The 15641-nt window shown below is 46.8% G+C and overlaps 1 protein-coding gene across 1 annotated transcript in view; it reads left to right on the forward strand.

Moving 5' to 3' along the window:
* mdn1 (midasin AAA ATPase 1) overlaps positions 1–15641 on the forward strand; it is a 53111-nt gene that overhangs the window by 25954 nt on the left and 11516 nt on the right. Inside the window, exons 57-84 of the mRNA XM_069686280.1 lie at positions 149–389; positions 471–594; positions 1186–1350; positions 1439–1653; positions 1732–2119; positions 2271–2383; positions 2514–3192; positions 4508–4669; positions 4841–5117; positions 5209–5447; positions 5596–5691; positions 5831–5925; positions 7288–7412; positions 7727–7879; positions 8803–8912; positions 9770–9843; positions 9935–10118; positions 10225–10372; positions 10982–11128; positions 11218–11344; positions 11504–11609; positions 11719–11834; positions 11991–12398; positions 12491–12717; positions 14021–14158; positions 14361–14548; positions 14705–14866; positions 14947–15084. Of these exons, the coding sequence (XP_069542381.1) occupies positions 149–389; positions 471–594; positions 1186–1350; positions 1439–1653; positions 1732–2119; positions 2271–2383; positions 2514–3192; positions 4508–4669; positions 4841–5117; positions 5209–5447; positions 5596–5691; positions 5831–5925; positions 7288–7412; positions 7727–7879; positions 8803–8912; positions 9770–9843; positions 9935–10118; positions 10225–10372; positions 10982–11128; positions 11218–11344; positions 11504–11609; positions 11719–11834; positions 11991–12398; positions 12491–12717; positions 14021–14158; positions 14361–14548; positions 14705–14866; positions 14947–15084 (5345 nt within the window). The remainder of the gene's footprint in view (positions 1–148; positions 390–470; positions 595–1185; positions 1351–1438; positions 1654–1731; positions 2120–2270; positions 2384–2513; positions 3193–4507; positions 4670–4840; positions 5118–5208; positions 5448–5595; positions 5692–5830; positions 5926–7287; positions 7413–7726; positions 7880–8802; positions 8913–9769; positions 9844–9934; positions 10119–10224; positions 10373–10981; positions 11129–11217; positions 11345–11503; positions 11610–11718; positions 11835–11990; positions 12399–12490; positions 12718–14020; positions 14159–14360; positions 14549–14704; positions 14867–14946; positions 15085–15641) is intronic.

Below are 15641 nucleotides of genomic sequence, written 5' to 3' on the forward strand. Positions count from 1 at the left end.
AGCTTGAGTCAGACAAAGACCTTTTTACCTGCAGACTTGTCTTCTTGCTGTGCTGACTACACAGACAGACTATCAGCACAGGACTTGCAGGTCATCACTTGATATTTCTTGAAAGAATATTTAAATGTCTCACTAATTTTGCCGTCAGGAGTGTTGGAGAGGTTGGTGTTGAGCGTGGAGCAGCAGCAGCGTCAGATGACCTCCAGAGGCCTCCTGGAGGTCCGCTCGGTGTCCGAGGAGGAGGAGCCAACAGAAGGAGTTCACCTGGCCCGGGGGGAGCTGCAGCAGCTCAGCCGCAGGGCTCAGCTCTGGCCCCTTATGGAGCAGCTGGCTGTGCTGAACCAGCTGCGGCTCAGCACCGACCTGCTGCACCTCGCTCTCTCTCCTGGGTAACACTCCTTCTAAACTAACAAATATTCACAGGGACTGATCTTTAAACAGTTTATTGAACTCTTCTTTTTTATTTTCAGTGACCCAGAGGCTGAGGAAAGCTTACGTCGAGAACTCTCCAGACATCTGCGCTACTGCCTCCAGTCCACACCGATGAACGTCAGTCAGCTGCAGCCGCTGTGGTTCCTGCTCAGCAGTGACCGGGTCAGTGCAAAGAGGCTTCATTGATTGGCTTAAAGTCAGACATTCCTTTTGCATATTGTTACTTTGGTTGGATGTTTGAGCATCACTGTGCAGACCATTGTATGTACAGCTTATACAAGTGTGATGTGGAAACTAAAAGTCTGCAGGTCATAGACACTGAGGGACATTTCAGTGAAGTAGGAAACAGCTTTGCCTTTTTTAATGAAGCATTGCTCAAATTTCCAACTTGGTGTCAATTAATTTACAATACAATTATAAGAGTGTCCTGTTGGCCTGTGACGTAGTACATACAAAGTGGAGCACACAAATACACGCCAGGCGATGTAAATAACCCAAAAACAAGGACCTCAGGCGTTCGCATGAGTTGACTTTTGTTTTTCAACCTAAATCAGAAATGTGCTCAGACCAATGCAAGTAAGTCAAAGCAAAGAATGTGCTTTCCTTTTTTTTCCAACACAATTTAGGCACTCAACGTGTATTTGAAGCATCCCATGTTTTAATCTGTGGCCTCACCTCTCCATCTTCTTTTCTTGCCTCTGAGCCTGAAAGCCTCCTTTAACGTAACGCTCCTCTTCACTCTTCTCCCTCCAGCCGGCTGAGGAGCTGCAGTTTGTGTGGTGTGAGCTGCTCACAGAGGCTCTGGCTGCCCTGTGGACCAGCAGTGTGACCTCTGACCCTGACCTGTGGCTGAAGTGGGACCCTCTGAGACCTGAGGCCCCTCCAGCTCCAAAGCTGCACCACGGTGCCGACCGCAAAGTACTGACCTTCAACATCCCCTGTTTATTTCACTGTATTTGATCATTCATTGTAGTGCTGCTTTAACACGCGTCCATGTTGCTTTCAGGGACCAGCCTCTCTTAGTAAGGCTGTGTGGTCGCACTGCATCCTGGGAGTTCTCAGCAGCAGTGAGACTAGAGGCCGATGGGAGCCGTCGGCGTCGGCCCTCCTCACTCTCTCCCATGTCAGCCTGGGGGAGTGGAAGGAGCGGATCCAGCAGCTGCAGGACGTTTCTGCTGTGTTGTGGGACAACATGGCCGTCCCGGCTCTGGCTGACTTCAGGTAGATTAAAACATTAGAAAAGTTCTTCACAAACATTTATCATTTCTGGGTTAACTAATCACCCCCACACCTCCACAGGGGCACAGACATCAGGCTCCAGGGGGCCTCCCTGCGTCGGCAGCTGCAGAGCATGGCAGACCTGCTGCCCCCCAGCCTGCAGGAGGGCTACATGGAGAGCTGCGAGAGCCTGGTGGAGGACCCCGACCCTCTGATAGCAGCCCAGGAGATCCAGACCGTCTTCAGAGACTTCCTGCCTCCTAATGTTCTCCCTGTCGGGCTGGTGGAGGCTTGCGTCACCTGCCTGCAGCAGTACGTCCAGAGCAAAGTCCAGGGCTCCAACCCGCCGGCCCGCTCCGGAGTGTTCTGGGTCAACATGGGCCTGCTGCAGATCAAAGTGTGGACCCCTCAGACCATCTTTGACCCGGCTGTGAAGAGGGCCTACAAACTCAACTACGCTCAGCAGGAGGTCCGTTTTTGTTCACATTTTGCTTTCTGAAAAAAAAACAACCCAGTATTTATATAACGTATTGAAGAAGGTTATCACTGTTAAGATGTTTAAGCCAGAAACACTTTAAACAGATCTTTATATTGTCCCCCTCTGTGTGTTCTTCTTGCAGCTGGCTCTCCTGCAGGAGGAGTGGAGAGGACGCAGCCTGTCGTCTCAGCTGATGACAGGAGCAGAGCTGGAGGAGAGCAGCACCACCGACGGCTTCCAGCATCCTCGAATCAGGTCAGAACCAGCTGCATGTTCCAAATCACAATATAAGCGGGATGCACACTATTAATTGTCTGATTAATTCTGATTACAAACGATATCTGAGTCTTATTTTAACCACACATTATGGGAATTGTTTCTGTAGGTACCTGTGGATCCGCATGCAGCAGGTGAAGGAGCAGATCGCCGAGCTCTCCAGGAAGCAGGCCTGTCGCCCTCATGAGCCTCAGTACGGCCGCCTCTTCCAGGAGCTGCAGCACTACCTCTGCAGCATCGGACAGGCGTCTGCCGTGGAAGACCTCCTGTCTCACCTGCTGAAGGCCCTGCAGAGCTCCTCTTCCTCCTCCAAGTCCAGGTCAGCGGTGCAGGGCCTGCTGAAGGAGGAGGCTGTGTGGCAGAACTCCCAGCAGCGCTTCTGCCAGAGGCTGCTGGAGGATTACCCCCTGTACCCTGATGTGGTCGGACCTGTTCGAACTGGAATCCTCCTGCTCCGTCACGGCATGAGGCTGGTGGCCGCACAGGTGGCCTCCTCTCTTACATCTGTACCCGGTCTGCCCAAGCTGGTGTCCTGCCTGCTGGCCTTCCCCTCCTTGTCCCCCAGCCTGCCGTCCTACCTGTCCCGCGCAGACTTCCTCTGCTCCAGGTCCTGTATGGACATTCTGCGCTGCCTGGGGAAGCTTCTGCCCCAGCAGCAGGACCCCGAGCACGTGGTCCCCCAGTCCTCCACGCTGCTCCTGAACGCTCTGCTGTACGTGCAGTGCCACACGCTGTCCACAGGAGAGTTCAGCCATGAGACACACAGCCTCTTCAGACACATCTGTCAGGTCAGAGATGAAGGTTTCACCTAAATCCACTGATTTATATGTTAATGGGGGATTCAAGTATTTGGACATGGGCCATATTGTTTTTTTCTTTGACATATTTTGGGTATAAATAACTAACACGTACAGAAAGTTTTGGGATTACTCCAGCTGACAGCCAAGAAACAGGCTGTAAGACAGCAACGTAATTCTCGAAGATGTGCCCGATCAAAGTGCGTCCACTAAAAGGTCTAGTTTTTTCCATTGACTCAGATTGTTAACAGATTTTTACCCAATTCATCCAGTTACAGGAATGCATTGCTTGTATTTTGACAGACGAGACAGATTAGACGCACAGTGGGGAAAACATCATTCATTTTGAATGTCTGACCACAAACATTTTAGTCTCGTCTCGTTAACAAAAACAAAACATTCGTGTGGTCAGAGTTTTTATTATCAACCATCTATTTTTAGCGAGTCTTCGTCATGGAAAAAAGATGGTTGACAAACATTTATCTTCATAATTTTCATTAAAGAAATGAATACTGTCTGACAACATTACAGAAAGAGATAGACCTTTTTTTTACAGAGGAAGATGGGTTTTTTTACCAGAAACAGACGTTACATCGCTCTCTTCAAAGACACCAGACTCAATTGACAAAAACAGTAATTCTGCCTCACAGAAAACAGGAGTTACTGCTCTACAGCTGCCTAGATCGGTTTATTTGTTTAGTTTTTTTGTGACACTTTGGTGTTTTAAACGGCTTAGATCCAATACAATATTTGTATTAATAATGTATAACACACAATATCACAAAAATGTTTGAAGTCGCAGTAGGCAATCAACTCTTATGGTTTGCAAGGTTAAATGAGTGTTTTTGTCAATGGAGTCTGGTGTCTTTGCAGAGAGCGTTGTAACGTCTGTTTGTGGTTAAATTAAATCAATTCAATTCAATTCAAATAGTTTATTTCAAACCAATCAGACGAAACATATACCAAACATATATATCTTCTTCTGTAACAAAAAGGTCTATCTCTGTAGGGATCCTTTCTGTGATGTTATCACACACTTAGAATAACAATCTGAGCCTTTCAGTGGAAAAAGAAAGAACTTTATTTTTACCTTTACAGCCTGTTTCACAGCCAAAGCATTCAACTGGACCAATCCAATAACTTTTTGTAACTATTCGTCATTTAGTTAAAAACAGGATCCAAGTTTAAACATACAAGAATTCCCCTTAAACATTTGACTCTATTCAATAAGAATTGCAGTTTTTGCCACATTTTATAAATTAAATGCGTGCTGTCCCTGTGCTGACTGTAACATGATCCTCCTCAGGCTCTGGTGAACGAGTGGGACGAGCAGGAGAGAAAGAAGAGAGAGCGAGAGCAGCTGGAGGCGAGTCTGTACCGCAACCGCAGCAGACTGCACGGCTCAGGGCTGACTGAGGACGAGCAGGAGGAGAGAGACTTCAGACAACAGTTCCCCCAGTTCAACAAGGTATTCACACACAACAGAGACCTGACTGAGTCTGATTTGGAACAAAGGTGGATTAAACCGAGCCCTTTGTCAGTCTTCTACATTAGATGCTGAGATTCTGCAGGTCAATTTCATTACAAAAGGTTGCATTCATTTTATTTTACAATCTCGTATATGTCTGCACTCCATCAGGACTTTGCAGACATTGTGTCCCAGCCCACTCTGGAGGGCCCTGCAGACACTGAGCTACAGGAGGAGAACCACGAGGAGACCAGTGACAGCAGCTTCCTGTCTGCAGCTGCCATGAACACAGTGGTCCAGGTCCACCGGCGTCTCTGTCTGGGTCACGCCAGATCACTGTGGTACCAGAGCACAAAGCCAGCCAATCACAGCAAAGAGCACATCACAGCCTTGGTCTCCTCCTATCAGATCGCGTCCCCTCTGATGTCACGCTTTTATCATCTGATTGGTCAGTTCTTTGTCTTAAGGATCTTTTTTGTTTTTCGCTTGCAGAGATCAGAACTTCTGACTCTAATGTCCACTCTCTTTTTCCACCTCAGACTCCGACCTGGACCAGCAGCTGACCGGCAGTGAGCTGCTGCTCTCTGCCCTCCTCCAGAACACGGTGCAGGGCTCGGGGGGTCCTGGTGGTCTGTCTGTCACCTCAGAGGGACCGTATGACTTCTACCAGCAGCCCAACATGAGCGAAGCTCGTCTCTGTCTGCCCGTCCTGGAGCAGCTGTGTGCAGCAGTGAGGCAGAGACTGGACGACTGGCCCGAGCACCCAGCGCTCGTACAGGTCAGATACCTTCAAAGATTAAAGCTGTTAAAACATCAACATTATTCTCCTTTCATCTCCTTTTTGGTCTCAACTAACTCCTGAGAAAGTAATATAAGATGAGGAGTGAAACTTTGTTGCTTTAATGTGTAAACCTGTTGTTTTCCAGCTGACTGTGGTGATAGAGAGGATCATGGCTTTCAGTCTGGCCAGTCCTCTGGCTAAGTTCCTCAATGGTCTGGAGATCCTGCTCAGCAAAGCACAGGTGAGCAAGATACTTTCTATGCATGATAATGTTAGCATCATGTTTAGGGCATTTTGAAATATACAAACCTGTAAGTTACGGTGTGTCAAATGTTAGTGTGTTGCTCAGAGGTGAGTTCTGTTCTCTGCTGTATCTTCAGGACTGGGAGAACAACGCCAGCCGTGCGGTGTCTCTGCGGAAGGAACTGGAACCAGTCACCCAGCTCATTATCCAGTGGCGCAAACTGGAGCTCAAGTAAGACACAAAGGGCTTCAATCACTAGGCAGCTTTTTATGTAACTTTTTAGATAACTTTAAGTTTTACATAGCAGGAACTTACACCAGGGACCAGGAACATTTGGAGGAACTCGGTTTTTTTCCAGGGCATAGACCAGGAGCCTAGTGACCTAAAAAAATAGGTCTTATTTCTTACTACGGACTGAGCTACGACCGACTTCTTTATTCGATGCATCACACATACCTGACACCGGTCGTAGCTGCGCCCGGTCTTAGGATGCACATCCACGTGAACACTTGCAAAGCAGTGACTGTTGCCAAGCAACATGCGTCTCCACTCTCCAACTTCTCCCCTCAAATTTTCTACACAAGATATGCATAACACAAAACAAAATCAAAGAGAAATATTTTTTATGGATGATGAAATTAAATCGTTTGACCCCGACATTACCCCGACCTTTTCCTGCCAGCGACTGAGTATCATGTCGGGAGAAAATCCGGGTCGCCCGGTGTGTGAACACAGCAGGAAATACTCGGGAACATTCACGGCGTGCGAGTGACGGGGGAAGGGAGCAGGGCGGGAGGTATTGCAGCGAACAATACATCACCTGTTCTATCGTAATCAATTACAACTGTGCTTCATTCATCTCCACCGTATGTTAGTGTTTGTTCACAAAACTCCTTTAATCTGCTCACCTTGCTTCTCTTCACTTATTTCTCTTGTTATGCTGTAGCTGAGGGGAGAGCTCTTTAAATAATTCAAACAGAACCTGCCTGCAAAAATGAAACATTTTGATCAGCTCACTTTCCAAGTAGATTTCCAGCGGGTCAGTCTGAGTACGGTTGGTCTCTCTTTTTAATGTCCTTTCAATAATCATCCTGTAAACAAGACGCGCTGCCACTGTGTTTTTCTTTTAAGTTTTGTGAGTTAGTTTTACCATGGATTTAAGTCTGACTTTGTAAACTTACGCCTGCTCCAGCCTAGGCGTAAAAGATGCACCCAGGTGCAACACAAACAGGGCTTAAGTCTAATTGGTGCACAGGGCGTAACTTAAAGTCCGTCGTGACTTTCAGCTCTAGGTCGGACGTTACACCCAGGCATACAACCACTCGGTTCCAGGGTCTTAATTAAATTCTGGGACATAATTCTGTCCCCTATAAAAGTGCCTGCTAGGGAGGTAGTACTTTCCAAAACGACAGGAACTTTTGAGAGAAGGGAGAGCTGAACTCCTCAGGTAAAAGTTTGTGGTACTTCTGATAGAAATGTCCTTAGATAGATAGAAAGAGTCCTTAATTTATCCTGTTTTTCTCAACCGGAGAAAACAAGTTGCAGTTCCTGTGTGTAGATTGTAAAGGTCTCCTGTCCTGTCCTCTTGTGTAGTTGCTGGTCGAGCAGTTTGGACAACGCAATGAAGCGTCACACTGAGAAATCAACCAAACACTGGTTCTCCATCTACCAGCTGGTGGAGCGATATCTGGAGGAGCAGAGGACGGAAGCTGACCCAGGTACAAACATGAAGGCTCCCAGTGTTTATATGACAAGAACAATCAATTATTTTAAAATGTTTCAATTACCTGAGTGAAAACAACCCCTTAACCCCCCCCTTAACTTGTGTATAAAGTGAAGCTAAAACAAGCTAATCTCTTCATTCATGCTTGTCAATCTCTATATGTGCCTGCAAAAAGACAAATGAAGAGCTTTTATGAAATCACTGCTACAACAGAAATAATCAGTATGCATTGGACACAAACTGAAGGACATAGCAGTCAAACTGGCTCACAAAGTGAAACAAATGTCTTCCTGTTTCTGTCCTCTCCAGCTGAGGAGGTGGAGCGTCTCTCCCTTTCCTCAGTGTCCTCCACCCTGCAGGCCTTCATGGAGGGCTCCACCCTGGGAGAGTTTCACACCCGCCTGGCCACGCTGCTCAGCTTCCACTGCCACCTCCTGCTGGTCTCCAACCAGCCGGGACAAGGTCAGTTACCTGGGCTTCTTCCCCATAAATGCTCTATAGAAGTCTACAGTATTTTTCTGTTGAAATGACATTTAAAAAAAGACTATGGCCACGGTTTAAAAGATGTTAAAAACATTTTTTCAACGACTATTTGAAGACGTTGATTAAACGTTTATGTTTCGACCAGATTTCACCTGCTTCTGTCACAAGATTCATCACACAGTCACACACATATTACCAGTGATTTTCAAGTCACATTTCATATATATATATATTTATATATACCTGCTAAAATGATTGCATAAGTGAGCAGTTCATCACAGTCCCCAACAAAAACATTATCGCAAAACTGCAGGTCTCTTCAGACTCGTCTTCCCATCAGGTATTAATGAACTACGTCAGCATCCAGGGCTCGTTCTGCCTTCACAGTCAGAGCTGCAGTGCTCTTCAGAAAATCGGAACTATCCCTTTAAATGTAACTTTAGATACAATAATTGACACGACATTCCACCAGTTGACTTATTGACCCCTACATAATGAAAGCGACCCCTCATGTTTTCATGACAATTGAGCCTGATAAGCAAACTGCACAGTATGGACTCACAGAGCTAGTGCCTTCCACTATCAGACTTTTTGTTACAGAGAGAAACAATTTCTCATTTATTCCCGTCATGATTGGTCGTGTTGATATTGACAAAATGATTGATCAGCTGACCAGACGGGGTCAGCCCTGTGCTCCCCTCTCTGTTGTCCACATGTCATGCATCAAACTATCTCAGACATCACTGATTGGATTCCAATAAACTCAATAGTGTGACGGAAACAACCATCTCATCTCTGAAGTTCAAAATACATTTGACCTCCTGAACTACAGTTAGCGGTCAAACATGTAGTAAACAGACTGTACTACTGATGTGATGACATGTTGACTCTTTGTTTTACAGAGTCTCTGTCCAGTCTTCTGTGGAACCTGCACAAATACTACAGCCAGTTCTCCGACGGCATCCAGACCAGAATCACACAGCTCAGACAGCCCATCGAGAAGGAGCTCAAGGTTTGTATCAGTGTCCCCTTTTTTACATATAAAGTCAAAGCAAAGACGTCTGATGTTCTGACTTTGCATCAGAAGTGATCAAACCAAACTCCATTCAGAAAACAAGCGTTTTAAAAGTAGCTTCCTTGTCGTATTGCAGACAGACCTCACAAAACAGCAATTCAGACATTTCGCAAATCTGCATCATGATGTCGTTATTTCAGCATCCTTTCAACCTGTTTACAGTCATTAAATCACAGAAATTTTTGGGGGGAGGTTCATACGCTGATTCAAAAGGCCAGTTCACTGATTTTCAACCTCAGTCCCATCATGCTATTATGGGGAGCTAATGCCATTATGGTAGGAATAAAATGCAATTTCACTCTGTGCCTTTGGAGGGCGCTATCCGCTTCTCCAATGGGCCCTGGGAGCTTGCTAAACGACACTTCCTCAATCTAGGACGCCGCCTCCGATGTCATGTCTCGTTCAGAATCGTCAGGTTTGAAATGTAGACTGCAGACCTGAAGATTTTTTAGACGATCCACCGGAATATTCTCATTGTATTTCAGATTCTGTCGTTGGGTCGTGCCTTTCAGAGGGAGGGGTGCAATGCATGCTGGGTGTTGTAGGAATGTAGAATTATTATTAGATTAAGCCAGCTGTGTGTGTTTATGGATGATGTTATCGACCCAGAAACAACGGCATTTGGTTTTCTGAGATATCTGGAAGGGGGTATATTCGGGGTTGTGTCTACAAATAACGGAGTGAAGACAAATAATCTCACTGTTGAAAATTAGCTTTGCTTCTGGTCTTAACACAGCGTGTTACAGCACAGGCACCTGCTGAACATACAATGTGATTTGATTTTTTGTCCTCAGGACTTTGTCAAGATCTCGAAGTGGAACGACGTCAGCTTCTGGTCCATCAAACAGTCAGTGGAGAAGACACATCGGTAAGATTTGGTATTGTTATGAGTCATCTTTATGTTTTAGGACACAGTTCAATGACACCAACTTTGTTCTTACTTCGTTCCTTCCTCTCAGGACTCTCTTCAAGTTTGTCAAGAAGTTCCAGGAGGCTCTGAATGGACCCAGCGTTCCTGCTCTGGTGGAGCAGGGTAGCAGTGCCAGCCTGGACAGTGTGGATGACAACCCGGAGGAGACACCCATCCATCGGGTTCACCAGGCACTGAAGAGCGCCCCCCCTGGGAAGGGCAGGGATCTGGAGGTATGAGTCTCAAAAGCACGAAGAGTGGATATATTATCAGGTATTATTATGTCTTTAATGATACTGAGTAATGAATGAATAACCTATGGTTAATGATGTGTTTCAGTGTAATGAGGCCCCAGAAGAAGGAGTAGAAGCTTCGTCTCTGCAGGCTCGTCTGCCCGTTCTGTCCAGGAAGATGAAGAAAATGTGCGTCCAGCTGCTGAAGAGAAACCCGGTGCCCGAGCTGGCTGAAGACCTGGACTGCTTCACTGGTGAGGAAAACACTCACACACAGTAAAAACCAGAGTCTCATGGGCAGACTGACACTATATTTACTCGGAACAGATACACTTTTCTAACATGTTATCCTCTCCTTTAGCGCCCCCTTCAGGATCATTTACATTTACCACGACTGCCCTGCTGGTTTACCGCTTCAGTCCAGACTGAAATAGTGTGTGCAGAACTGTGTCAATATTATAACTCTGAGCATGTTCCTGTGCATCTGTACAACCTCACAGGTCTCTAATTTTATGGCAGGTTTGATGTGGGTCTGTTATGAATGAATGCATACACGACACGAGAGAGACAACTGGCGAGATTAACTACAAAGCTATCTTTGAAATTTGAATTCCTTTAAGCTGTAATTATTACCTGTGCTCTGTTTCTTATATCTGTTAGTTGTTTCTTCCTTGTTTTTGCTGTCAATATAAGAAGAATCGACATTTTTTAAATATGGTTGAGCGCTCATGTTTCTTTCTCCACACTCATTAGAAATAATTTAAATAAACTACTTCAAAGTCACAAAAGTGCAACAAGGGTAAGGATAACATTGAGAAAAAAAGTAAACCAGCATTAAATAGTTAAATGTTTGTCCTTTCCAGGTGAGGTGATCAGTAACCTGCGGGACCTGCAGAGTCTCACCGTCGACACGTCAGCAGAGAAAGAGAAGCAGAAGTCTGAGGTGAAGCACATCCTGCAGCAGAAGCAGAGAGCGCTGTCAGACCTGTTCAAGATGCTCGCTGAAATAGGTCAGTTCTCCTCTCTGATGTAAAGGTACCACATCAGCTGTCAGACAGAAAAACCCACCTCTGTGTATGAACCATGCTCTCTCTCTCAGGTCTGTCGTACCGTAAAGGCCTGACGTGGAACAGGACAGCCGAGCCGGAGAAAACCCTGTGTCTGCAGCCGCTCGAGATGAGCACCGCTCTGTCTGCTGTCAGGAGCCAGGAGCCGGCTGAGAGCATGTAAATACTGTTTTACTACTGCCAATAGACTCCCCTGCTTTCAGGGAAAGTATTTATTTATTAAATTTACAGGAGAACCAGGTTTAATGCAGGGTCAGTCAGAGTCTGTGTTCTCTCTGCTCTCGTAAAGCTGTTCTCTGTGTGTTCTTGATGTTGCAGGTTGTTCACAGAGTTGTTGACAGCGTGGGATGGATGTCAGAAGTATTTCTACCGTTCGTGGGCCAGGAGGACGGCCCTGCAGACGGCTCTGCAACAGGCCGCCAAGGCGAGTCGCACATACTGACACATAGTTAATGAAGACTCTCTGTCTCTATATGTTTTGACCAAAAAGTCCAGGGTTAGTCTGAACTGTGAATGTCTGATTGTGTTTTCAGGAGCTGGGTCTGGGGAACATCGAGCGCTGCCGAGGTTTCTCCGCTCACCTGTTCAAGCTGCTCCTCAGACAGAGGAGACGACTGTCCAAACTCACAGAGCAGTGGGTCCATCTCAGGTCAGACCAACATGTTAACACAGCAGAGGAATGAGTGTGTAGAGCAGTATTTTACTCCAATGTAGAGGATCATTACTGGATGGACAAGGGAAGTCTAGTGTTGTTATTTGCTGTAGTTTAACTTGTTGTCCGTTCTTGTGTCATCAACACTTTCAGGAGGCTCACAGACAGCGTCCAGGGCATCAAGACCGACCTCCAGAGCCGCAGTGAGGACCCGGGCTGCACCCTCCCGCCTCAGGAGTCTCTGAAGGGTTGGGTCAGCAGAGGTCAGGACCTGGCTGCTCAGTGCTCCACCCTCCTGCAGCAGCTGGCCTGGCTGCATCAGTGCTGCCCCGAGGACCTGCAGCAGAAGGAGGAGGCGAGCAGCTGCAGGCAGCACACCCTGAGGTGTCCGTCCCCGCTCGCAGCTCACCGCCAGCCTCCCGGCTGTCTGATGAGGAGGGGAGACGCCGCGTGGTGCCAGCTAAACCAGAACCTGAATGCCATGTTGCAGCAGACGCAGAGCCTGAAGGTGGAGCTGGATGATGTGGCGCAGCAGACGTCAGACAGAGTCCTCCACACGTGGTAAAACATCAGCACTATTAAGAGTTTATTTAAATATAAAGACACAGCTACAGAAGACAGAAACATCCCCATACCTCTGTTACTCTCCACAGGAAACACTTTGTCACCTGCTGCTCAGCCTTCGACCAGCTGGCAGCCGTAGCGGCTCAGATGCCCGGCGTGGAGCAGCTCTTCACACCGGCCGTGTGTGTCGGCACCAAGGAGAGCCAGCCGGTCATCACACAGAGCCTGCAGTACGTCAGAGGACAGGTGGAGGCGAGCATCACCGAGTTCACCACCTGGAAGACTGAGCTGCTCTCCCTGGGACACCATAACTCAGGTGAATGCACTGACCCGTCAGCCTGAGAATAATATCACAGTAAACTTGTTGTCATAAGGGAATTTAGCCTGAACTATAATTACCCTCTAAAGCACACGTGTCAAACTCAAGGCCCGTCGGTACACAGCATGCACACCGCTGATACTGCCGCGGCGAGCGCGCCAATCAAGACCTGCGAGGACCTGCTGTGCGATGTAACAAAGCTTTTCACTGCGCTAAACCTCCAGCATTAGTGATGGACTGTGTGATCACAGATTATGTGTGATGCAGTAAGAGCTTAGCTTGAGCCAAGCTGCGCCTGTGGGAGACTCAGGTGCAGCGAGGAAACTTGGGTAACTTTCATGCTGCCAGACAATGAGAAACAAGGTCTCCATCGCTGTGTTCCCAACCACGCATTTTGCTGATAAACTGAGCGGACCTGGCAGAGTTCACACAGAGATTTTCCGACTTTGGAGCTCGGAAATTTAAATTTGAACTGCTCAGTAATCTGTTCGTAGTTGTCGTGTAAAGAGCACCTGTAAACATCCAAATGGAGCTGATAGAACTCCGAAACGATGCCCCAAGCTCCGCCTACAAGCTGCTCGAATGCTCTGCATGTTTGGGAGCACATACCTGTGTAAGCATACACACCTCCACTCCATCCTGAGAGTGTCCACAGCTCAGACCCTAACCCCAAACATTCATGAACCTGCAGCCAAGAGAAGATACCAAGCATCTGGCTCGGGCATAAGAGCAGAATGCACTTATATGTTTTCTTTTTGCACCTTTACCTGTAATCACAGGTAGACTGCTTATGGATGAAATATTTGCACTTTTTCACCAGATTGATCACATCTCAATTATTATCATTTCCTTGATGGTGTTGTGAATATAAAACAGAATATTTAAGATTTTCTTGAGGAAAAATTATAGTTTTTGATGCCTGTGATAAAACGTTTTTGGAAATGACTCCGTGAAAAACTGCTGATAGAGAGGGAGACATGAACAAATGAATAATGTTGATATGTCTTATTTTAAATATGGTTGTTTTTTGATATCTTTGGTTTCTTCTGAACTCTATAAGACGTATTTGGAGCAGTTAAGTTCATATTTCTGTATGACTCATTTGTTGGTTTATTTAAGTCTGTTGTCCAAATAATGTTGACCCCGTTCGGCCCTCGTCTTAGACCCAGTTCTTAATTTCAGCCCCCTCTCTGATTGAGTTTGACACCCCTGCTCTAAAGCATAATTCAGACTTTATAGTTTGATGAAATACTATTTTAATATTGTACTTCTTCAGCCCCTGTCTTTATTTCATTAACAGATGACCAGCCGCCCTTCTGTGCCGAGTTCTCTGCTGAGCTGGAGACAAACATCAACACTCTGCTGTGTGCTGTTCAGACGCTTGTGAAGAGACGGGAGAGAGAGCAACAGCAAGAGCAGCACGGAGAAGTCAAGAAAGGTGAGAACAATGCATGTTAACAATGCTCTACATTCCTGGCCTTCGGGTCTTTTCTGGCCATCCTGTGATGGATGAAGAAGCTGTAGGCATGCAGAGGGGAAGTGTGTTAGCAACAGTCTTTCGAGGAAACAACAATCAGCCCGGGTTGGTCTTTAAAAGAAACAGACATTAATGGTCTTCATGGTATTATTTGATGTTCCAGAGGGTGCTACGGAGGAGGAGGAGCCCGTGGAGGACCTACTGAAGCCCGGTCACCTGACCCGCCTCCTGGAGGAGGATCTGGAAGCAGAGGTGGAGGCTCTGTGTGTGGGAGACGTGAGCGGCGGGCTGGAGAGGCTGCTGAGCCGCCTCAGGACTCACAGAGACTCGTGTCAGTCGCCACAGCTGCAGGTACGAGAACAGCTGCACATCAGGTGTGCTGCATGGTCTGGATTCTACTCATTAAAAGACTGCTTACCTGACCATGACCCCCATTTATTCTTACCTGTAATGTACCTTCATGCAGTGCTGTTAGCATCTGTCCATGTTAACCGTGTGTGTGTTCAGGAGGTGAGCAGAGCGTGCAGGATGCTGGTGCGTCTGGAGCCTCTGCTGAGTGTGTACTGTGACGTGGTGCGGTACTACGTGTCCGTGTCCGTGGGAGCTCACAGGAGCACGGGGAAGCTGCTGTCTGTGCTCGCCAGCATCTTCACTCAGCTCGCACAGAAGGTACACGGCAACAACAGCAGTTACTTTAAAGTAATACAAGTTAAAAAAGCAGTGACTAATGACTGTTGCTCCCCCCTCAGGGTTTCTGCCTGCCTCAGGAGCTGATGGCCGGAGGAGACGGAGAAGGAGCCACAGAGTTTCACGACTACGAAGGCGGAGGTATCGGAGAGGGCGAGGGCAACAAAGACGTCAGCGACAAGATCGAGAACGAAGATCAGGCGAGGAAATATCTGAGACTTTACTGAATCAGTCTCTTACTAAATAATCTCAACTCATGGTCCTCTTACTAACATTTTCTGAATGGAAGGCTAGTCAGCAGTAATCATGCTGAGATCTTAATAAGAAAAACGCGTTTTACCAAAAACTAAACCTCCTTTGCAACTGGTTTTACATGTGGGTTACATTGTGAGGATGGTGTGTAGCCTGCTGTACGTCTACCTTTGAATGTCTGTACTCTACCATCATTGCAGAGCCTCGTTTACGGCCCATAATCTGTAACTCTGCATAATAACAGGAATGACAGATGCAGTATAACCTTTACAGCTCTTTATTATGCTAACAGTCTGACAGTGAACTGGGCAGAGGCATACAGTATTAGGAACAGCTGTTTCTACGACAACAATACAACACAGGCTCTTAGACCAAACTTTCAGAATAATGTGAATATTTCCACAAAGTAAACGCTGTCCTCTCTGACATCTCGCTAGCTGAGTTAGTTAGCTACACATACACACTGACACAGCTGTGTTTACGTTCTGCTGGTACGCAGCTACCT

The sequence above is a fragment of the Semicossyphus pulcher genome, unplaced genomic scaffold (genome assembly GCF_022749685.1).
Source record: "Semicossyphus pulcher isolate SPU_LCO1_2020_fin unplaced genomic scaffold, fSemPul1.0.p SCAF_11, whole genome shotgun sequence".
Lineage (NCBI taxonomy): Eukaryota > Metazoa > Chordata > Actinopteri > Labriformes > Labridae > Semicossyphus > Semicossyphus pulcher.